General features: G+C 35.3%; 1 protein-coding gene across 4 annotated transcripts in view; it reads left to right on the forward strand.

The window, feature by feature from the left end:
* The window catches only part of PMS1 (PMS1 homolog 1, mismatch repair system component), a 102,395-nt gene extending 80,540 nt beyond the window's left edge, over positions 1–21,855 (forward strand). For 3 of the 4 annotated variants that reach the window (XM_076005745.1, XM_076005746.1, XM_076005747.1), the window contains exon 13: positions 1,299–1,653. In XM_076005745.1, coding sequence (XP_075861860.1) covers positions 1,299–1,463 — 165 coding nt within the window. In that variant the 3' untranslated portion in view covers positions 1,464–1,653. Of the gene's footprint in view, positions 1–1,298; positions 1,654–7,639; positions 7,717–10,942 lie in introns of those variants that run through there. The other variant, XM_012776864.3, reaches the window with a different exon arrangement.
* Positions 21,856–24,646: the final 2,791 nt, after the last annotated feature.

The following is a 24,646-nucleotide window of genomic DNA, read 5'->3' on the forward strand; positions in this document are numbered from 1 at the left end:
GACAGAGTCTCACTTTGTTGCCCAGGCTAGAGTGCCGTGGCGTCAGCCTAGCTCACAGCAACCTCAAACTCCTGGGCTCAGGCAATTCTACTGCCTCAGCCTCCCGGGTAGCTGGAACTACAGGCATGCGCCACTATGCCTGATTAATTTTTTCTGTGTATTTTTAGTTGTCCAGCTAATTTCTTTCTATATTTTTAGTAGAGACAGGATCTCACTCTTGCTCAGGCTGGTCCCAAACTCTTCCTTGAGCTCAAACGATCCTGGGCCACCTGGGCCTCCCAGAGTGCTAGGATTACAGGCATGAGCCACCACACCCGGCCCCTTGCTTCTCTTGACCTGCTTGCCTCAAACCATACTTCACAGCAAACTGATTGTTTTAAAATGTGAAACAAGGCCAGGCGCGGTGGCTCACGCTTGTAATCCTAGCACTCTGGGAGGCCGAGGCGGGCGGATTGCTCAAGGTCAGGAGTTCAAAACCAGCCTGAGCGAGACCCCGTCTCTACTGTAAAAATAGAAAGAAATTAATTGGCCAACTAATATATATATATATAAAATTAGCCGGGCATGGTGGCTCGTGCCTGTAGTCCCAGCTACTCGGGAGGCTGAGGCAGGAGGATTGCTTGAGCCCAGGAGTTTGAGGTGCTGTGAGCTAGGCTGACGCCATGGCACTCACTCTAGCCTGGGCAACAAAGCGAGACTCTGTCTCAAAAAAAAAAAAATGTGAAACTAATGTCAGGCTTTTGCTTAAAGACTCTCTGGTTACTTGCCTGTGCATTCAGATTAAAACCCCAATTACTCACCCTGTCCTAGAGGATGATCTGGCTACCACCTAACTCCCTTATCTTGTTTCTCTCTTCCCTTTAAGAGTTGCACCCACACTGAATATTTGATTCTTTCTGTTCTCTCTGCCTGAAATACTTTTCTTTCCTAATGATCTTTGCATTATGGTTCCTTACTTAAAAAGAAACTTAAAACCATCTCAATTAAACTTTTTTGAACCATACAATCACTCTGTCATGTTGCCCAGTTTAATTTTGTGCATTATTTATTCACAAAAAAATTCTTTGTCTTTTTATCTATTTTTTGTTTCTCTGCACTAGAATGTAAATTTTATAAGAGCTGAGGGTCTTGTTTTCTTACCACCTTATCCTTAGAATCTACAACATAGTTGGTGCCTAATAAATATTTGTTGATTGAATTAATAAGAATAAATACAATCAATTTTCTGTCTTCTTGCCAGGATAACATGTTTTCTGCTTCAGGGTATCACAGTAACATGTATGACTTTCTTTTCACAGGGAGAAGCAGTGCGTCTATCTAGACAATTACCCATGCACTTATCAAAAGAGGACATCCAAGACATTATTTACAGAATGAAGCACCAATTTGGAAATGAAATCAAAGGGTGTGTTCATGGTCGCCCATTTTTCCATCATTTAACCCATCTTCCAGAAACTACATGATTATGTTTAAGAAGATTAGTTACTATTGAAATTGAATTGGTCACAAAAAAATGAGTCAATTTTTAAACCATCTTTGTATTATCATGTGTCAAATGGTCATTTTATAAATGAGGATTCACTGGCTTATTTGTATATTAAAATGTTTCAAAAATTATAGAAAACTTAAATAAACTAAGAGACTATTAATTCATTTTATTCTCAAGAACCAGCCTTCATGATAATTATTAGTTGTAGACTCCAAATGGGAAGATAGGTAGTATTCTTGAGTGGTAAATTTACTAGGTCAGCCCTGTTCAGGGAGAAGTCAAATGTCACGCAGACTAGCATATCAGACAAATATTGTCAATTTTGTTTAAAGTAGGATGCAGAGGCCGGGCGCGGTGGCTCACGCCTGTAATCCTAGCACTTTGGGAGGCTGAGGCGGGCGGATTGCTCAAGGTCAGGAGTTCGAAACCAGCCTGAGCGAGACCCCGTCTCTACCAAAAATAGAAACAAATTAATTGACCAACTAAAAATATATATACAAAAAAATTAGCCGGGCATGGTGGCGCATGCCTGTAGTCCCAGCTACTCGGGAGGCTGAGGCAGTAGGATCGCTGAGCCCTGGAGATTGAGGTTGCTGTGAGCCAGGCTGACGCCACGGCACTCACTCTAGCCTGGGCAACAAAGTGAGACTCTGTCTCAAAAAAAAAAAAAAAAAGTAGGATGCAGAGATTGAGTGGGAGAAAGTGATAACATGAAGTCAAGAGAAGAAAAAACGTAACCTCACAAATCCTGCCATTTACCTTCATATTGGGGGTAACAGCTTAGATGATGTTGTTTCTTTCTTATATAGTAATTATTGGAGTTTGGGGACAAATTTTGACAAAGAATATGGGGAAAACTAAACTTTTAACAAAATTTAGGTGAAGATTAGTGTACATGTGCCCCTTAAAAAAACAGGTCCCACAGTGTACCAAAAAATTTACAAAAGTTGAAACATGATTTTTTTTTTTTCTTTTGAAATCAGGGCCTTTCTTACTATGTTGCCCAGGCTGGTTTTGAACTCCTGGGCTCTTGAGATCCTCTCCCCTCAGCCTCCTAAGTAGCTGGGATTAAAGGCCCATGCCACCATACCCCACTGAAACATGATTTTTACTGAATCTATTTCTTGTGTAAAGTAAGATATGTTACTCTGGATACAGTGTCTCCACACCATCTCCAGTAATTCTCGAAGATCCTCTTTTAATTGGTAAGATCCTTGTGTTAAGAGGTACAAATTGTGATACCTGGAATTCTACCTGTATCCTGGCCTTTCCTGCCAATGTCATTCTGTTTCCCAGGAACCAAAATGTTACTAAGCAATGGGCTTGCTGTCTGATGCACATAGAAGCCAATACTGTGGCACCAGGTTTTGGGAAAAGATAAGCTGTATAGAGTCAACCAGCAAGGAGATAGGAGGCACTCTGTCTCCTGGAAACAGACAAACCCAGATCTGTCTCCCTAGTCTGGGGTTTGGGGCAAGCTTTATGGGCTAGGGAGGACAGGTTATATGGAAGAGTTGGCAGGGCAGCTTTTGATTAGAAGAACTTCAAGACTTTATGATAAGGCATGGGGAGGAGTCTTATCACCAGACATTCCTAGACAATGGACCCTTCCCTTTTGAAAGTATTCTGTTGCTTGGTTCCAGCCATGTCCCATTTTTTAGTTGGGGGAGTGGGCAAAACTTTAGTTCCAGGTGTTATTATTTGAGGTTGAATTTTCCTGCACATGCTCTGGCTGCATAATTTGCAACTTCTTAGCTCTGTGCCTGCAAAATAACTGGACATTCTGTTATCAACAGTATGGCCAGATAAGGCTGGTCCTGGTCTGGCGGTTACAAAAATAACTGCTCCTTACCTCTTGTTACCACTTTTATAAATGTGGGGACCCTCTCTGGGAAATCTTTCTAATTGGGTAAATTAAGGAAAGAGCTTACAGAGATACAGAGGGTGATGAAATTTGCATCATATATTTACATCAGCCCTAAGCAAAATTGGGGACTCATTTATTTGCCAGTATAATCTGTATTGGCCTTATAGAGAAACGCATTTTTTTTTCTTGCCAGTGCTGAATTCTGCCAAATCTGGTTGCTAGTAAAGGCAGCAGTTATTTACCGCCTATTTGCTAGATAGGCTAAGCACTTACCTTGCTTGATCTCATTTAATCGTCACCAAAAACTTAGAATTGCAGGTCCTATTGAGTCTAATCCCAGAGCTGGTGTTCCTAACCCACCATTATACCACCTGCCCGGAGAAACAGGCCCTAAAGAGTTATTTGGGTCAACAAAGTGTAGGTGGTGGGGTAGTATAAAACACTTTGTGGCACTTTAACAAATGCTTTTTCGAGTAAAGCAACGTTTTTCTAACATCAGCGGAGGGGGTAAGTCGGTCCTCCACCCAACCTGTGCCTCTTCTAGGAAGCGCAGGTTGGGTCGAGGACCACGCGTCGCCCCGCAGGCTGCCCTGGCGCAGGAGGCTGACGCTAAAGCCACGCGCGACGCACACGCCGCCCTCCCGGACCCGCCCAGCCCTTTTCGGCAGCCCCAGCACCACCGGGACAAAACCGGCCGGAGCAGGCCGTGGCGACAGAGAAGGAGGTAACGGTCCCGGGATGGAGGTAGCGGCAGCTGCGGGCTGGCAGGCCAACCCTGGGAGTTAAGGGCGAGACGAGACCTGAAGAGAAAGGAAAGCCTCACTTCAAGTTACCCATTTTCCTCCTCTTTAGGCTGGGTTGTTGGAGGCGTTGGCCAGGAGGAGGTGGACTCACAAATTGTTAATCCCTCAAAGTGGCTCTTGAGACCCAGAGGTGTTGCTTAGTATCCTAGACTGAGCTGGAGCCACAGGGGTGACTCCAAAGCCGTAGGGAAGTGAGGCCTGCAAATCCCTCCGCTAGACGTTTTGCTGAGAAGGGAGCCATTTATGATCCAGCCGGGCCTATGAGGTTTTAAATATTTAACATAAAAGATGTTAGGCCTGCATTCAGATGGACAGACTTTTATTACTTTCATTGGCTATTTGATTCTCTGTGATTTTATCCAGATTTTGTGGCTCAGTTTGCAGGAATTGCGATTCACCACACCACAGCCCACATTTCTTAACGCATGATGTAAATTACTATTGGCTAACTTTTTCCCATCCAACCACTTAACTCATCTATTTATTTTTATTTTCATTATGTTTTTGCAAGCTTCCTCCAGTCGTTTTGAGAGGTAAAAGGGGGAAGCAGGAACCGCTGGATAAACTGGGGTTAGGGTCTATACTGAAAACCAAAAATAGATTTAACTCTTCATAATACTTAATGTAAAGGAAATAATACATATAGGGCACACAAATGTTGATGACCGACTTAATTGAAATTGCTAGGGAAATTAAAATACCAGTAATGATATTAAAATGTTTAAATGAACTAGACTTGTTCTTGGAGTTGGAGCATTTTGGGCAAGCCAGTGTTCATGGATTCATAGTGGCTAAAAAGAATCTTCGGATGACCCAACCAATTTTGCAGATGGGAAAAAGAAACCTAGAGTGGTTAAATGATTCACCAGTGTGCACACAGCTAATCTAGTACTCTGCTGGTTTCACTCCAAATGTTCATATTATTATAAACAAAACAAAGGTAAATACTGAAAAAAGAAATCAAGTTTTACTGCAAAGCCAAATGACAAAATGACTTGAGATTGTCAGTTAATCCCTTCATAAACATGAATAATCAAGAGTTAACTGTTAACCTTATTCTAGATCTTTTGGTTACTCTCACCTAAACTTAAATTTTTGTCTCCAAATCCGCCTTCATTGTTCTCAGTAATACTAGCAACACACCATTGGACTCAACACTGCCGCCTGAGGCAGTTTTCTCTGCTAACTTGATTTGATCACATTTTTTATTTCTCCTGAAAGCACTACAAGTTAATGTAATAATCTTTTCTCTAGCTTTTAAAATCCTGTACCAGTGGTTATCAAATTTGAATATGCATCATAATCACCTAGGAGCTTATTAAAACACTGATTGCTAGGCAGTGTGCCCACAGGTTTTTATTCCCTGAGTCTAGGGTAGGATGGAAAATTGTAGAGACAAGGTCTTGCTCTTACTCAGACTAGTCTAAATCTCCTGGCCTCCTGCTTCGGCCTCCCTAAGTGCTAGGATTACAGGTGTGAGCCACGGCATCCAGCCCTCAAGTCCATTTCTTTAAGTCTTTATTTCCTACTGACTTTCACTGAAATCTGCTACCTTGGTAAACAAAAAACAATCTAGGACTTAGAAGACCTATGGTGTTATGGACATCCCTTTCTTCATCTCTGAAATAAAGTTCTGAACTTGATATCCAAGTGCACAATCATTTCTAACATTTTGTAATTTTGTTTCTTCCTTTTTGTCTTGAATTTGCATTAGCAGAATCTGGAATGACCTCTTTTCACTTAATTATGTCTACATTAATAGTATTTAAATGTCTCTGAACTAGCTTTTTCATAAAACCTTTTAAATTAATTGAGGTGGGGGATAGATTTCTTCCACCCTGCTCTATTTGGACATGAAATCACTGTAACAAACTCTTTCATCTCTACATTAGTTATATATTTCTTTGCTTATTCAGTGACATTTGTCATCACACTCAGTACTAAACAGAGAATATAGAGGGCATTCCTTACCCTCTAAAAGACAAAATAATCGTAATATTATAAGTGTTATGATAGGGATAGTATGTAATATGGAAGCATAGAGGAGTACCCACTCCCAACTTGGAGAAATCTATGGAAGAAACAAGTGAACTGAATCTTAAAAGTTGATAAGGTATTATCTAGGAGAAGGAAAAAAAGAACCTTTGAGGCAAAAGGAATAGCATGTGCTAATTTATTGGTGAGTTCAGGTAATAGAGTAAATGAAGATCGAATTAGAATGTAGGCAGTACCTTGATCATAAGGGTCTCATAGGCCTTTAAGGATTTGGGAAATTTTTTCTTAAGCACTGTAAGAGGCCATTAACATTTTTAAGCTGAGAAGTACCCAATAAGATAAAGAACACTTTAGCCAAGTTATAAAAGCAGAGCAAGTTATGAGGCTACTTAAAAATTCAGACAAATTCGTATGATCCAAACAAAAAGGGATTAAAACTGTGGTAACAAATAGAGAAAGTTGATTCAAGACTTGTTGAGGCCTTCCCACTTTTCAGGGTTTTCAGTTTAGATTATATAGTATGATGCCATAATAAAATTAAAGTAGAAAAGAGGTATCTTCTCCACTTTGGCTAATTCATGATGATAGCAGATTACTAGATAAGAGTCTTATTTACTTTCCCATTCTATACTAGGAAGTCAGTATGATTTCCTCTAACCTTTTTTGTGTTCCACACAAACTAGGAAAATCTAATTGGGTTTAAAAATCTCTCCTCTTTTAGTGTTTAGCCTGGTGCCGTATCAGTTTCTGTTTTACTATCAAACGCACCAGATAATCTCATAATACTTTTCACTACAGAGCAGAATTTGCTTTAAGGAAGATCACTTTGGCATCATTCTTGGTTATTGAGTCCAAAAGTCTTTTTTTTTTTTTTTTTTTTTGAGATACAGTCTCACTGTGTTGCCCAGGCTAGAGTGCTGTGGCATCAGCATAGCACACAGCAACCTCAAACTCCTGGGCTCAAGCCGTCCTCCTGCCTCAGCCTCCCAAGTAGCTGGGACTACAATCATGCGCCACCATGCCCGGCTAACTTTTTCAATTTTTGTTGCTTGGCTAATTTCTGTTTATGATAGAGACAGTCTCGCTCTTGCTCAGGCTGGTCTCAAACCCCTGAGCTCAAGCAGTCCTCCCACCTGGGCCTCTCAGAGTGCTAGGATTACAGGCATGAGCCACCACGCCCAGCCTCCAAAAGACATTTTTAAGTTTTAATGGATATTGAGGACCATGTTATGTAATAATAATTTTAATCTGTGCTTGTATCTGAGGTCTTTTTGAAGCCAACCTAAAGTTGCTAGTTGTTCCTTAACTGAAAATAGTTTTTATTTATAAAGGACTTAAATATTCAAATATAATTTTCTAGGTAAGATTTACATCCAGATGCTTAATAAGACAAAGTAATGATTCGCAATTTAATATAATCTTTAATATTGAACTTACTTTACATTTAAGAACTTTCTTGTATTTTAATCATGTTTTATAATTTAGATCATAGAAATGAATGACACGTTAAGAAGAAACAGGAGAAATTGTGAATGGAATGAATATATTTTTGGAAGAAAATGGTATGTTTCACAAGATAATTTTCATTATTTCTTTAAAAAGGGCATTTTTGTTTTTAAATTTGCTTTTATTTTATCTTGAGACATTAGTAAATTACAAGTTAAATTGCAAGACAGTGATGCTGTACTGCTCCCTCCCTCCCTTCTTCCCTTTCTTCCTTCCTTTCTTCCTCCCTCCCTCCCTCCCTTTCTCCCTTTCTCCCAGGGTCATGCTCTGTTGCCTGGGCTACAGTGCAGTGGCATCATCATAGCTCACTGCAACCTTGAACACCTAGGCTAAAGCGATCTTTCTGCCTCAGTCTCCCAAGTAACTGGGACTAGAGATGTGTGCCACCATGCCTGGCTAATTTTTTGTAGAGATGAGATCTTAATGTTGACCATGCTGGTCTCAAAATCCTGCCCTCAAGTGATCCTCCTGCCTCAACTTCCCAAAGTGCTTAGATTATAGGCATGATCCCAGGTAAAAACAAGATTTCTCCCTAACACGTGTAATTTTTAAATTGTCAGACATTTTATTGGAGCAATCAAGTTTTAGCCATTCACCCGCTTAAAAACAAAATAAAATGTGTTATACAATCCTTCTCTGCCCCCAGAATTGGAAGGAGAGTACTTCATGTTTTGTAGGTTTCTTCAAATTTGAGTATTACAAATTACAAATTTGAGTATACTCTATACCAGTATATGAATATGGCCTAAGTCAGCACCTCTCTACTTTAGTGTGCATATCAATCTCTCTGGGCTTGTCTGATTCAGTAGGTCTGAGGGTAGGGTGTGATAGTCTACATTTCTGAGAAGTTTCCAGGTGATGCTGATGTTGCTGGTTCAATGATCACACTTGGGTTAACAAGAGTGCACATAATCCTGTGGCCAAATGCTAGGTTTTCAAAATAGAATACACATACATTTTTAATGCAAATATACACTGAAAATAAAATAATCAGATTTATGAAGCTGTTTATGATCTTCTCTTTGGAAAGTCAGGTTTATGGTTTTTACAGGACATTATTTATTTAAGAAGTCAGATTTATATATTCTGAAAAATGTTACTGAGGTAGCTGCCTCCACCATCATTTCTTCTCTTTTTGTACACACAGACATTCTCCCTTTTCTGGTGGAATCTATTCCTCCACTCAGTTGAATCTGAACTAGTTTATGGTTACTTTGCCCATTACATTATAGAAGAAGTGATGCTATACAACTTCGAAGTTTTAGTCATGGAAGCCTTGCAACTTTCCTGGCTATCTTGAAATGGTTGCCAATCACCTTGTAAGAAGTCAGTCTACCTGGGGTCTGCCATTATGTGAGAAGGCACAAGCTAGCCAGGGAAAGAGGCTATGTGGAGAAAGAGATGCTTGAACTATTCCCAGTTATTCCAGCCATCTCAGCTCAGGTGCCAGACATTGAGTAAAAAACGCCTTCAAATAACTCTCAGCTGCCATCTGATTACAACTCTATGAGATAGCCCAAGTGAAAACCACCGAAATGAACTGATCTGCCCCTAGAACCATGAAAGAGTTGTTTGACTAGTTCATTTGGGGATAGTTTGTTATGCAGATATAGATAAATAGAACTTTTACATTATGCTAATTTGAGTTTTATTACTGAAATGTCTTTTTGGTCTCTAGAAAATGATCAGTATAGGGGTTGCAGATTCATCTGAAATTTTCATACAAATGATATTATAGTCTTGGGTTTTTATAATTAAATTTACTCATGTAGCTTTTTTATTAAAATGTTCTTGTATTTATATTTGAGTCATGCATTTGAGATTGAGGATAAGAGTACTTTTGAGGATTGTTTACAGATCTGTTGCTCTGCAACATAATCACGAGGATTTTCCTTTCTCACCTTACTCATGCAATCAAACTATGAGTGAGAAAGCAATTAATATTCTTTAACTTTGTTTCATGCCATGGTTTATCTAGATATTGCTCCCTACAATAGTTTCTTAAGGTGCTCTCCCTTGAGCACTACTTCTTTCATAAAGAATGATTTTAGTGCTATTTAAAAACTTATTTCTTCTTACATAGTTTCACCTCTGTTTATCTTTATCACCTAGCATAGTCACTAACCCAGAAGGCAATCTATAAATATTTGCATATTTGAATGATAACATTCTATTTAGCTCTTTCTTCCTTCAATTCCAAGTCTGCAGATATTAACAGACCAATGTTGGTCTTACTTTCCATGCTCTCCAAGGGAAGAGAGTTATGGGAAATAAGATTAAAAGTTCACTGGGGACCAAATCTTGAGAGGACTTGAATATCAGGCTATTAAGATTTTCAACTTTGGTAAGAACAGCTAAAAGTTTTTAAATAGGAAAGTAAAACAATCAGAACAATACATTGGGAATATTATTTTTAAATCATATTTAAGATGAATTAGGATGAATAAGAATAGAGAAAGGTCAGATAAATTATACTGCTAAAATTCCATTTATGTTATGTCTAAGTGCTTTAGTCATCTCATGTTCATTTTGTCCTTTAAACATAGAAGAAGTTTCTTTAGAAGAACTTGAAGAATTTGACATTCTTGAGGTATAAAAATATGTTATTTCTAAACTTAAAATTGAAAGTAAAATTTTAAAGCATATATTTTTCCCCATTTTCTAGTTCTGATATTTGCCAGTAAAATGTGTTAGTGATTTAGAGGATGACAAAGACTGCACTTAACAAAAATGTTGAGTTTATGGCATGTGTAGACACAAAGATGCTTTAAATTTATTTTATTTTATCTTGACTTTCATAACAGCAAGTATTCTGATATTTGCCTAGGCAAAAAAACATGTATTTTGTTATCCTCCTTTGTGTCATGGCTCTCTAGGTTCCTTGTACTTAGTGCTGCTGTCTCTATACTTTCTCCTGCATTCCATAGGGGTCTAAATATTTCCAGATTGTTTGTTTGTTGTCTCTTTTCTAACCACCAATTATACCTCCCTTTCCCTTAATTTGGTTGATCTTAGTTAAGCGTTAAAGGAAAAGGAATTAGATAGAAGTAATATATATCAATATAAATAATAAAAAGATCCATTCTGTCATAAAGGGGGAAAACTATAATATGAATGAATGGAATATTTAGATTTTAAAAGGAATTAGTTACCCTGAATTGACCTCTAATGGATGGAGTTTTGGGCAATATAAGGATGTATTTTTGCCATTTGGAAAAAACTGCCTACTCTCACCTACATGTAAGACTGGTCTTAATGTTACATTTTTTATTTTCCCCGAAGGAAGAAGAAACAGAAACTATAAGCGAAGATGGTAGTTCAAAAGAAGTACATGGTATGTCATTGAAATATAAGAATTTCTTTTAGATTTCTAACTTTTTTAAAAATATAAGGCATAAGGCATATAGATTTATATTTCGGAATCATCTGAGTTTTTCTACATAGCAAGAAAAAGGAAGCAAAATAGAACTTTATCTGTACTATTTTGTCTCTATCAGCTTCCTGAGAGTTACATATCATTTGTAACAAATGGGCCTTTTTTTGCTCATCTTATTGCTTTAAGCATATTTTAAAGGTTTATTTCATTGCCTCAAGTATGTTTTATAAGTCAGTTCTCATTCTGGGCTAACCTCACACAATTTTTATAGATTGGAGATAGTATCATTGGTATAGATCTCAGCAGTTTACAAAGTACTTTCATGTGTATCATTTAATTCTGTTTTGTATTCCCCTTATGTGATCTTCTTCCCTTCATATAAATTTCTTGGAAATTATTAACTCATGTGTTTCCTAAACTACCACATTATTATTTCATTGAGATAATTGGTGACTATATGTCAGAAATGGGATAATAAATGGTTTTGCAGCCTCTACTCTTTCTTGATCCATGGTCTCCTTGAGAGTCTTTGATGGTGGAGTCAAACCTTTTTCTGTAATAATTTTAAAATCCTTTTTTCTATGGCCCAGTGTGTATGTATGTGTATATGTGCACGTGTGTGTGTTCCTTCATTTCACTGTTGCGCTTTCTCATCTGTTATCTACCAGCCTGTCAGCTTTTTTGTCTGGGAGAGTCTTTATTTCTCCTTCATGTTTGAAGGATATTTTTGCAGGATGTAATGTGCTAGGATTAAAGTACTTTTCCTTCATCACTTTGAATATGTCATGCCATTCTCCTGGCCTGTAAGGTTTCCAGTAAGAAGTCTGCTGCCAGATGTATTGAACCACATTTATATGTTACTTGTTTCTTTTCTCTTTCTGCTGTTAGGATCCTTTCTTTATCTATGACTTTTGGGAATTTGATTACTTAATGCCTAACGGTAGTCATATTTGAGTTAAATCTGCTTGGTTTTCTATGACCTTCTTGTACCTGAATATTGATATCTTTCTCTAGGTTTAGAAAGTTCTCTGTTATTTCTCTGAATAAACTTTATACTACAATCTCTCCTTTTCTTCAAGGCCAGTAATGCTTAGATTTGCTCTTGAGACCATTTTCTAGATCTTGTAGGCGTGCTTCATTCTTCCTCATTCTTTTTTCTCTTCTGTGTATTTTCACATAGCTTGCCTTCAAGCTCACTAATTCTTTCTTCCACTTGATCAATTCTGCTGTTGGGAGACTATGATGTATTTTTTAGTTCATCAGTTGCATTTTCATCTCTAGAATTTCTGCTTGATTTTAAAAAATTATTTCAATTTCTTTGTTAAAGTTTTCCTATAGGATTCTGAATTCCTTTTCTATGTTGAAGGTCATTTAAAAAATTATTTCAATCTCTTTGTTAAATTTTTCCTATAGGATTCTGAATTCCTTTTCTATGTTGTCTTGAAGTTCACCTCAAAACAGCTATTTTGAATTCTCTGTCTGAAAGGTTGTGTATCTCCATCACTCTGGGATTGGTTACTGGTGCCTTATTTAGTTCATTTGGTGAGGTCATGTTTTTCTGGATGTCCTTGATGCTTATGGATGTTCATCAGTGTCTGGGCATTGAAGAGTTAGGTATCTATTCTCATCTTTCCAGTCAGGACTTGATTGTACCCATCCTTCTTGGGAAGATTTTCCAGGTAGTCAAAGGGAATTGAGTGTTGTGATGTTTAAGTCTTTTATCACCGCAGCCATATCAGCACTAGGGGGAGCCTCAAGGCCAATAACACTGCAACTTTTGCAGCCTCCTGGTCATACCACCATGGTGAGCTTGGGTTAGATACAGGAGAATTCCCTGGATTACCAAGCAAACTCTCTTGTACTCTTCCTTCACTTTCCCCTAAAACAGAAGGAGTCTCACTCTCCATGCTGGGCTGCCTGGAGTTGGGGTAGGAGGATGCAGGTACTCCTATGGACACTACAGTTGGGACTGTGTTGTATCAACCTGAAGCCAGCAAAGTACTAGGGTCCCGCCCAAAGCTTATGGCAACTATGGCCTGGGTACCATTGATGTTTATTCCAAGCCCAAGGGATCTTTAATCGCCAGGTGGTGAATCTTGCCAGGACTGGGTCCTTCTCTTCAGGGTAGTAGATTACCTTCTGGACCAGGGTAGGTCTAGAAATACCATCCAGGAATTAAGGCCTGAAATCAGGGGCTTCAGGAATCTACTTCATACTTTATTTTATTGTGGCTGAGCTGGTACCCAAGTTGCAAGACTAGGTTCTCTGTAATCATCTTCCCTTTCCTACCCCCAAGCAAAAGGAGTCTGTCACTGAGCTGTACTGGCTGGAGTTGGGGGAGGGGTGACACAGGCACTCCCTTGGCTAATGTAGCTCGTATTTCACAGGTCACGTGTACCCCTAGTCCACTAACTCTGAAACCAGCACAGCTCTAGGACTTGCCCAAGGACTGGAGTCTTTGTGGCTGCCTGCCTTTCAAATTTATTCTGGGCCCCAGACCCTTTTAGTCAGCCAGTGGTGGAGATAGCTGGAACTCAGTTTCCTACCACTGCTGAAGAGAATTCCCCTCTGGCCAGGGCTGGTCTCGATACTTCCTGTGTGGGTGTGGGTAGAATTCTTCCCCGTGTTGTGTTCCACAGTGACAGGGCAGCACTGAATTCTAATGCAAAGTCCCACAATCCCTCCCCCTCCCCAAAGCACATAGATTCTGTCCATATAGCTCTGCCAGGGGATGAGGGAAGGGGTGGCGTAGGTAGTGCAAGACTGTCTTTCCCACCCTCTTTCTTTGATACAATGTTAAAACCAGGTACTGTGGTTGCTGACCTAATTTTTGGTTCTTATGAAGGTGCTTTGTTATGTGGATAGTTCTTCAATTTGGTGTTCTTGCAGGAGGAATGATGACTGGAGGGTTCTATTTGGCCATTTTGCTTTGCCTCCTCCCTTCAGGAAACTGAGCTTTAATCACATATTGTCACAAAAAGAGGCTTGAGAATTCCTGTTTAGCATTTACACTTAGCTTTAGGAAGATAATTTTACAGTAAAATTTGAAAATTTCTTTCAATATTAGGATTTTAGACAAAAAGATGCCCCAAGGAAGGAAGGTAGAAATTTGGTTTGCCTTTACATTAATTGTAAAGTGATATATTTTTCTCTAATTTGAATTATATTGCAGACAAGACTGAATAAGGTGAAAGAATGAATAACATTTTTCACATCTTTTTTAATTCAGTATTCCTGGTGAGTCTTTGCATTTTACTTAAAGATGAATTCTCAATCTGTCAGATATTCGTATTTGTTTAAATAGATGTTTATCAATCTTTTGATATGTTAGGAAGTATGCTAATTGTACTCTTACATATAATCTTCTTCAAGTCATTCTGTTAGGACAATAATATTATCCTTATTTTAGAAGTTAGGAAATTGATATTTAAGAGAAATTAGTCTAAGAAACAGCTGGTTAGTGACATGTCAGGCATTTGAAACCATACTTTTCAATTCTGGATGATCTATCCATTGTTAAAAGTTGGGTATTGAGGTCTCCCACTATTATCATATAGCTGTTTATCCCTTTAGAACTATTAATATTTACCTTATATATTAAGGTGCTCTGATGTTGAGTGTATATGTATTTATAATTGCTATATTCCATTAATGAATTTCTACCTTTATCATTACATAATGACCCTCTTTGTCTCTTTTTACAATTTTTTCCTTAATGTCTTTTTGTCTGATATAATAATTGCCACCCTGCTTTCTTTTGGTAACCATTAGCATGAAACATCTTTTTTCCATCTCTTGACTTTCAGTCTATGTGTATCCTCAAACCTAAAGTGAGTCTGTATTGTAGGCAGCTTATAGTTGGGTATTTTTTTTTTAATTTATTCAGCCACACTATATCTTTAGATTGGAGAATTTTATTCATTTACATTCAAGATAATTATCAATAGGTAAGGACTTACCATTTCTACCTTATTAATTGTTTTCTAGCTATTTGTAGATTCCTTATTTTTTTTCTTCGTCTTGCTGTCTTCCTTTGTGATTTGTTGATTTTCTGTAGTGCTTTGCTTTGATTCTTTTCTCTTTATCTTTTGTGTATCTACTTTAGATTCTTTGTGGTTACAATGAGTTTGCATGAAACACCTTATAGTTATAACAGTCTATTTTCTGATAACTTCCATTGTGTACAAAAACTCTATGCTTTTACTTCTCCTTCGCCCTCACATTTTATGTTTTTGATGTCACAGTTAATATCTTTTTATGTTGCATTAGCAAATTATTGTAGCTTTAGTTATTTTTTTCTTCCTGTCAGATCAGTTTAGCCATATCTAGTTATTTTTTAAATTTATTCTTCTAAGACTTCTGAATTATTTTTTATTCTTAGCCAAAGAAGTCAACACTGATATGGTAAGCTGTAATATTTACTGTACAAGAAAATTGGATTGATATTTTTATTAATGGTTATTTCTGTGTTTTCTATATGCCTCAACCAGTTTGATGAATAACTGCTGGTTTCAACAGTGATAATAAGTTGCATGTGTCAATGTGGTTTTTTAAGTATAAAAATGATTTCTGTAACACAGGTCATGTGTCTATAATAAAGAAATATGTTTTGCTTTAATTTTATGCTTGGATTAACTTCCTGTGTATAACATCATCTGTAATTGGACATAATCTGAGTTTAGTTTTATGACCTAAATTTTATTCAGTAATTTATCAGTTGAAATGGATGGGGGCATACATTTACCTTTGTATTATGAAATTGCTAAATAAATTAATCTGCATAACCAAGTGAAAAGTTTATTTTAAATTACTTTAAAACAAATATTAAAAGCTCTATTTGCATAAAAGTCATAATTTATAATATCTACTTTTTATAAAGAAATTCCCTTAGTAAAGGAAGGGTGTTTTTAGGAACTAGTTTGATAGGAAATAATTAACAGTTGCAGCCTTATAGCAGCATTGTGGTACACTGTATTTATTTATTTTGAGTCTTTTGTTTTGGTTTGACAATATCACAAAAGTCTTGATTCACAGATAGAAATAATATTGCACTTACCTCAGTACTTTCCTGAGAGTGAATATGATTAGGCCAATCTCAATATAAACTAATAATAGCTCCATGCAGAACTACACTTTGCTGATCTACTGTACTATCATAAAAATTTTGAATGTGTGCAGAAATGGCAAAAAAAAAATTATTCCAAGATCCATTCTCTCTCTTACTATCTCCTGTCTCTCTCATTCTCCCTTCTCACTGAGTGGAAGCATAACCAAATTTTCTTTACCGATAATTAGTAAATTAGAAATTAAATTGCTAATATGGTATCAATAAAAGTCACTTGTTTCAGTTCTTCATGAACACAGTGACACAACTTTTGTTTTAGCTTATAAAACAAGATGATATGTAGCATATGTAAATGTATCTTTTTAAAAGGTATTTATAAGCACTATTTTGTAACTTATTGCTTGTATTAGAGATTGGATATTATTTGACATAAGCTATACCTCAGTGTCTATTTCCTTTTATTTATTTTTATTTTTTTTATTTCAGCATATTTTGGGGGTACAAATGTTTAAGTGACATACATTGCCTTTGCCCCACCCAAGTCAGAGCTTCAAGAATGTCCATCCCCCAGATGGTGCGTACTGTACCCATTAGGTGCAGTACGCACCCCTCCCCATCTGGCCTACACCAATGAATAGTATTACCATATATGCACTTAAGTGTTGATCAGTTAATACCAATTTGATGGTGAGTATATGTGGTGCTTTATTTCCTTTTTAAGCATTGTTCACTTGTAAAGAAGAGGCAAAATTCATTCCATGGATTTAAGTTAAACTTAATCTTCCTAAAGGAAGTTGCCTATGTATTATTACTCCCTGTAGATTTACATATTGATGCAAAAATTTATTTGAATAATTGGAAACTAGAGAATGTATATGAAGAAAAATTTTCTCCATCTGAAAAACTGTTGCATACTAGAAGGGGGAAGGAAAGGAGACTATTTAGACTTACTAATTAATATCCTCTAAATTTACCAGATGGATAACCATATTTGGTTGTAGAAATTACAAGCAATACTTTGGTATTTCTGAAGAAACTTTATAGGACAAAAAAAGCTGAGGTTTGCTACTCTTACATTTTATTAAAACCCATTTGAACATATTGTTATAATTATGTATTTGTTACTAATTTTTGGAGGAAGTATGTCAGTTTTTGTGATTGAAGTAGGAGGTACATGCAGTAAGATTATTGAATTTTTGAGAGAGATTTAGAGAACTTATTCATTTCTTACCTTCCTAAAGTTGTTTAAGCTATAGCTGTATTTCATTATTTGATTGTTAGGTGGACTGCAGTAGCCACTAAAGTTCTGTGTAATGTAAAACACTATGCTAGGTTCTATCTCATGATTCTGATCATATTTATGTGTGCTAGAAAAATATTCAAGAGTTTAATCTAGAAATTTGACTAAATTTAATATATGTAATATGAATTAGAAAAATTTAGTAAAGAAAAAATTTTAGTTACTAGAAACATCCACCCTATAATTTCTTTGAAGACTGATTTTTTAAAACCATTGAACTGTCATTCTTACTGTCTTTAATGAATTAACAGTTTATTTTATTAAATATCTCTTGCTTGCCATTTTGCCTTATTTTCTTTGAATTAATTGAGTTAATTGCTTTAGCAAGCATTGTTTAAAAATCTCAGTTTTCTAAAGGAACCTCTGTTGGTTTCTTTCTACTAGTTTTTCTTCTGTAATTATCTCAATTGTTTAATAATACAAATTGGTTGATTTATTCTTCCTTATAAGCATGATAAGAATACAAAATAAATATATAATGACTAGAATATACATGTATATTCAGTTACAGCAACAATTGAACAATTTAATATAATCCTACGTGGAAATAGCTTAAAAATCCTTTAGAATGTACATTATACTTTTTGTAAGTTGGTACATCACAGCATGTACCTAATTACATGTAATAAACTTTTTTTCTTGATAGAGAAACATTCTAACTTATACTGTTATAAGTAAATATGGTAAAGATTAAGATAGTTTGAATAAATGGTTACATATAGTACATTACATTTCTGAAGGCTGAGGATTTTATGAAGTCTGTATAAACAATTCATGAATTTATATATTACGTGATTTGTTTTATCACTATATATACTTTGGATAATTTATGAATCAGACAATCACATCCATAATATGTTTTAAGGTAATGTCAAAATTTTACCACGTTAGGCAGACTTAAGCTTTATTAAATTCCACATTAAAATTAGTATTTTTCTTTTTCTTCCTCTGATGTGAAAAATTATTTCCCATGTTTCTTTTTAAAACTTAAGCAGCAAACTAATAGAATTTTCATTTATCTTAATTGTGTTCCAGAAGGACCAGAAGAACTATTGTAACATAATTATTTGGCTGAGGAAACTGTACTGTAAGGCTTAAGAGTATTTTATTTGAATTTAAAATCATTTATATCTGCATTAAAGAGGGAAAGGAACTGTTGGGAGAAGATAGGAATGATTTGTTAATGTTAAATAAGCAAAATGTTTATACTTTATGTGTTTTTCCTCATGTATATATCCAAAATATAGACATAGTCTCAAGGACTCTTTAAATGTACATGTTAATGAACCTCTTTTTGTAAAGCTAATTTGAAAATGTCTTTATTTTAGGAAAAGAAAAGAAAGTGACTGAATACTTTGGACTCTTTCAATAGTCTCTCTTAACTTCCTCTCCAAGTTTTATATATTAAAAATAAATGTAATGACCAAATTAAAATATTTCACAGTGCTCTTTCTTATCAATTCTTTAATGTTTCAAGACACTGATCTTATAATTTGTAATGTCACTGCTATAATTTATAAACTAAAAAATTAGTTATCTGAATTTATTAAATTACTAGAATGGAGTCAGTTCCTTTGCCCAGTACACTTTAAGTTGATTGTAATGTATTACATTTAGAAAAGTAACCCCCAAATTTGCATATTTGGGGTTAGGTAAGTGGTTATTGAGAATTTATTATAAAAATATTGAATTTCCTGCTGGTACCCTTGGATATGGTACATATGGCTACAGATTAGCTGGTGCAGTAGTCACAATAAGTTGTTAGCTCAAACTTCATTATCATTTGTGGATTAACTAAACAGTGAATTTGATACAGTGTTACCGCATAATTTTGATGCTTTTTGCAGTAAATTTGATATAGAACAGTTGCTAAAGAAACGCTGTTCAAATGTGTGACCATTTTTATGGAAAACATCTGGAGTAATTATAATTAGTTCAGGATGTGTACTTGTTTAAAAATAATCTTGAATTCATGGAGGAAGAAGTATATCTTTTCCTTAATGACTAGAATAATCCAAATTAATTTGAAAAAAACCCTTTAAGTTATTAGTAGCTGTGTGTAGAGTAGGTTTTAGAGTATTCCAAAAGGAAATGAGGAGTAACTTTTATGTAAAATGCCAAATTGGCACTTTACACCTGTTAGTGTGTTTCGTTTAGAACAGCTGTGTCTTTTATTATCAGTAAACAGATGCAGAAAGTAATGGAATGTTTTAAAGCAATATGTTAATCCTGTCTTCCACTACTGAACTGTCTCACAATATAGTGATTAAATATTGACTGTGCAGCTGTTACTTACAATTATAGAATTTCTTAGTTAATTTCTCCTTCCCAGGCCCAAATATTTTAATATTTGGAGATCTAATTTCTATTCTTAAAGTGCTTTATAATTTATTTTATTTATTATAAATTGATATCTAAAGATAAATTATTTGAATAATATGGACAAAAATTCATGTTTGTAAAATTCATATTAAATGTGTCTGAATTGACTAATGTTCTTGGTAGGATAAATAATTTTTAAATGTATTTATTTTTCTCGTTCATAAATATGAAGATGATCATTGTATACAACAATCTTGTTTAATTTTATACATGAAAACCACCATCAGTGAACTAAATAAGACATTATGGTTTTTCATCAAGTATTTATGAACCAGTGTGCATAACACTTTCTTAGAATAATGATTATGAAAGTTATTGCAATTATAATAACCCTTTTGCAGTTTAATTGTAATCCTTATATTTCACATTGTCCAAGAAGATATTTAAAATACTGCTTTCATAATTATCATGTTTATACTTAAGCTTGAGGTGCAGTTTTATTAGCTAAGGTTATTACTAATAACTAACATTTATTGTGTTTTTTAATATATGAAAGATATTGTGTGAAGAACTTTATTTGTATTATAATATTCTTGTCCTATTTTGTAGATAAGAAAATTCAAGCTTAGAAACATATAGTAAATTGACCAAGATCTTACAGGTAGGAAGTAGTGGAGCCTGGATTTAAACCCAGGCATTTTCACTCTCAAGCCTCTTGTTCTCTTGCCTGCCTTTAGTATCTGATATCAACATTATACCAAGGGGAAATTATGTGCAAAGTAAACTTTGATACTGTCCTTTTTAAAAGCCACTTTGTGCACCCTCAGTGTGATTATTATTTAGGCAACTTTCCTATAAAGAAAATTAAAATATGCATAAAAATGGAGAGCGCTCCAGTTCTTGGTATCCCCTCACACAATGTCAGTGTCCTTCAGCACCATCAGGAGTGCCCCAAAGCACAGGTATTGTGATGCAATCTACACTACAAATGTTTTTCATACACACTTTATGATTTTACTCTAATTGTGCTACTTTGTGGAGACAATGCCAACAATCTATCTGTTCCTCTTCCCCAAAATAACCTTTCCTTGCTTTAACAGAGATTTTAAAGAGCAGCATGATGTTACATTATTTTTTTATGCCTTAACCTAGAAATATCAGTTAACATTGAAACTTATTTTTATTAAATGACTGTCTTCTGTCAGGTATTATTACCAACTACAGTAATACCAACTGTCAGGTATTATTACCAACTACAGTAAACTATGAATGCAGTATTCATAGTTTATTTTTTCATTTGTCATAGGACAAATCTTCATTTTATGTATCAAAAAACTGAGACTCAAAGATATTAAGTAAATTGGCCAAGATCACAGCTAGCAAATGTTTGTGTGTATTTGATTTTTTTTTCTAAAAACAAAACCCACACACAAAAAAAACCCCCTGCAAATTTAAAGTGTCCAACTAATCATTTTGTAAGGGGTTTTAACATTTCAGTTTCTACCAGATGGTTACTTCAGTGTAGTTTCCCTTGACACTGATGTGAATGCTTATAAGATTAACTAGGATCAGCAATGTCATGAGGTATTGCTGGAGGAAATTTAATATAGTAGAAGTATTATAAGGTAGTTCTTAAGAGGCAAAATGTTCTTGGATGTAAATAGTGTGAAATATTATAAGAATAGATGCATTTTATTTGCATGTAATAACATGAAATGTCATTTTTTATATTGCCAGATTTTAAAATGAAAAAAGAAATATATTTTCTAAATTTAATTAGCTGTACTATAGGTATTCAACACTACTGTTTTATTTAAATTATTTTTATTAGTGTCTCCATCAAAACCAGTTACCCAATATACTATAAGATAAACAATGAAATTACCATTTTATAGTATGTAGTATAGCGCTTCCCTAGGCACAAATAATTATTTGGCTCTTGTTTTTATTTTACATGAAGACTTTTTAAAAATGAAACTTTTTCGGCCGGGCGCAGTGGCTCATGCCTGTAATCCTAGCACTCTGGGAGGCCAAGGCGGGCGGATTGCTTGAGGTCAGGAGTTCGAAACCAGACTGTGCAAGAGCAAGACCCCTTCTCTACTATAAATAGAAAGAAATTAATTGGCCAACTAATATATATAGAAAAAATTAGCTGGGCGTGGTGGCGCATGCCTGTAGTCCCAGCTACTCGGGAGGCTGAGGCAGAAGGATTGCTTGACCACAGGAGTTTGAGGTTGCTGTGAGCTAGGCTGACACCATGGCACTCACTCTAGCCTGGGCAACAAAGCAAGACTCTGTCTAAAAAAAAACCAAAAAATGAAACTTTTTCTTTTGAGATAATTGTAGATTTACATGCACCTGTAAATATTTTGTTCATTAAATATGAAATGTCCAATTTCAAATCAAGTGTAGTTTGTTGTATTTCAAACAAGAAGCAGTACAATTGAAGGATGTGCCTAAACTGTCAACACAGCTTTGCCATTTTAACAATAACTTATTTATGCCAGCAGCAAAGAAGCCTAAAGAGTGAATGGCCATGAAATCATGAAAGGTGTTTTCCACAGCTTGTTGAGAATTGAATATTTTCCCTTGCAAGAAGTGGTCCAAAGCCTGGAAGAAGTGGTAGTCAGTTGGTGCAAGGTCTGGTAATTATAGTGGATGACTGAGAGTTTCCAAGTTCAGCTTCTGTAGTTTGAGCAGTGTTGTTTGTGGGACATGTTGTTGAGCATTGTCTTGCAAGAGGATTGGCCTGTCTCTTTTGATCAATCTTGGCTGCTTAATCACAAGCATTCTCATCATTTCATTCAATTGGTTGCAATAGACATCTGCTGTAATTGATTGACCAGGTTTCATGAAGTTATAGTGGATAATACCAGCTCTGGACCACCAGAGACCATTAGCTTTTTTTGATGAATAATCGGTTTTGGACTGTGTTTTGGCACTTCATCTTTATCCAACCATTGTGCCAAACACTTGAGAATGTCAAAAAGAATCTATTTGGTTCACCCTTATGTCATGACAGCAAAGAAAGACAAGCTTGGACATGATTTCTCTTTTTTTGCTTTTTTAATTCATGTGGTACCTATCTATCCAGCTTCTTTACCTTGCTGATTTGTTTCAAATGGTCCAATATTGTTGAAATAGTAACCTTTCTGCTAATTCACATGTAGGTTGAGATGGATTCACTTCCACTACAGCTTTCAGTTCATAATTATCCACCTTGGTCTTAGGTCGCCCACATAGCTTATTTTCAAGATCAAAATCACCAGAATGGAACTTCTCACACCATTGATGTACTGTGCGTTCATTATCCACATCCTTCCCAAACACTTCATTGATATTTCAAGCTGTTTGCACCACATTGGTCCTGCAATGGAACTCCTATTCAAAAATAACACAAGTTTTGGACTTATCCATGGTTTCATAAAAATTGCTCTAAAAAAATAGAGAAATAATCATGAGCCAAAATGTACATTTAAAAGACTGAGGATGTACCTTCATAATAAAAATAAAACAAGAAGTGTCAAAGTGAAATGTCAGAGATATCAACTGTCAAACTTAGTACTTAAGGAAATCAGACATTTCATAATTATCTAGTAGCTCCCACATACCCTCTGCTCAGTTACTCTCAGTAGTGACATACTGCAAAGCTACAGTACAATATCACAGCCATGACATTAATATTAACAGTCAAAATACAGGACATTTCTGTCACCACAAAATCTCTTATATTATACTTCTATAATTGCCACTATATTTCTATAATTTTGTCATTTTAAGAATGTTATATAAGTGAAATTATACTTTGTGCAACCTTTTGAGATTAGCATTTTTTTTAACTTAGTATAATTCTCTGGATAATCATCCAGGTTGCCACATGTATAGTTTGTTCTTTTTTATTCCTGAGTAGTGTTCCATGGTATGGATGTGTCACAGTTTGCCTAACCATTCATCCATTGAAGGACATCTGGCTTGTTCCCCAAACAGTGTAAAATCTGGTTTCTTTCACAGTACTAAAGATTTTAGTTTTACATCTTACACACTTCAGTTCATGATCAATTTAGAGTTAATTTTTGTATAATATGTGAATCTTAGGTTCAGGTTCTTTTTATTTCTTTCTTTCTTTTTATTTTCCTTTTTGGGGCTATGGATGCCAGATGATCTAGCACCATTTGTTGAAAATGTTGCCTTTCCTTTATTGAATTGCTTTTGTACATTAGTGAAAAATCAGTTGGACTTATTTGTGTAGGTTGTTTTGTAGTTATCTGTCGTGTCCCATTCTATCTATAGTAACTCTCTGCCAATATCATAAAATATTGATTACTATATAATGTCTTGAAATTAGATAGACTGCTTCTTTCCATTCTATTTTATTTTCAAAATTGTTTTTAGGTATTCTAGCTCTTTTACCTTTCATATAAATTTTAGAATAATCTCATCTATATCTACAAAAGTTCTTGCTCAGATATTGATAGGAATTGAATAAATCCTGTATATCAACTTAGGAAGAATTTAAATCTTTAATATGATTAGTTTATCAATCTTTCAACACAGTATATTTCTCCATTTATTTAGAGCTTTGATTTCTTTCATCTTCATTTTGTAGTTTTCAGCATGCAAGTCATTTATTTTAGATTTATAGCTAAATACTTCATTTTTCTTGAATGATTGTAAAGGATATTTTTACATTTTAGTGTTCACATGTTTATTTTTAGAGTATCCAAATACAATAGATTTTGTGTGTTTATCTCATATCCTGCAAACTTGTTGAACTCAGATATTCTCGGAGTTTTTTATAGATTCCTTGGACTTTTTCACATAGGTGTATCATCTGCAAATAGGGGGAGTTTTCTTTCTTTTCAGTCTCTATACATTTTATTTCTTTTCCCTGTCTTTTTGCACTGGCTTTAACTTTTAGTACTG

Source organism: Microcebus murinus, chromosome 8 (genome assembly GCF_040939455.1).
Source record: "Microcebus murinus isolate Inina chromosome 8, M.murinus_Inina_mat1.0, whole genome shotgun sequence".
Taxonomy (NCBI): domain Eukaryota; kingdom Metazoa; phylum Chordata; class Mammalia; order Primates; family Cheirogaleidae; genus Microcebus; species Microcebus murinus.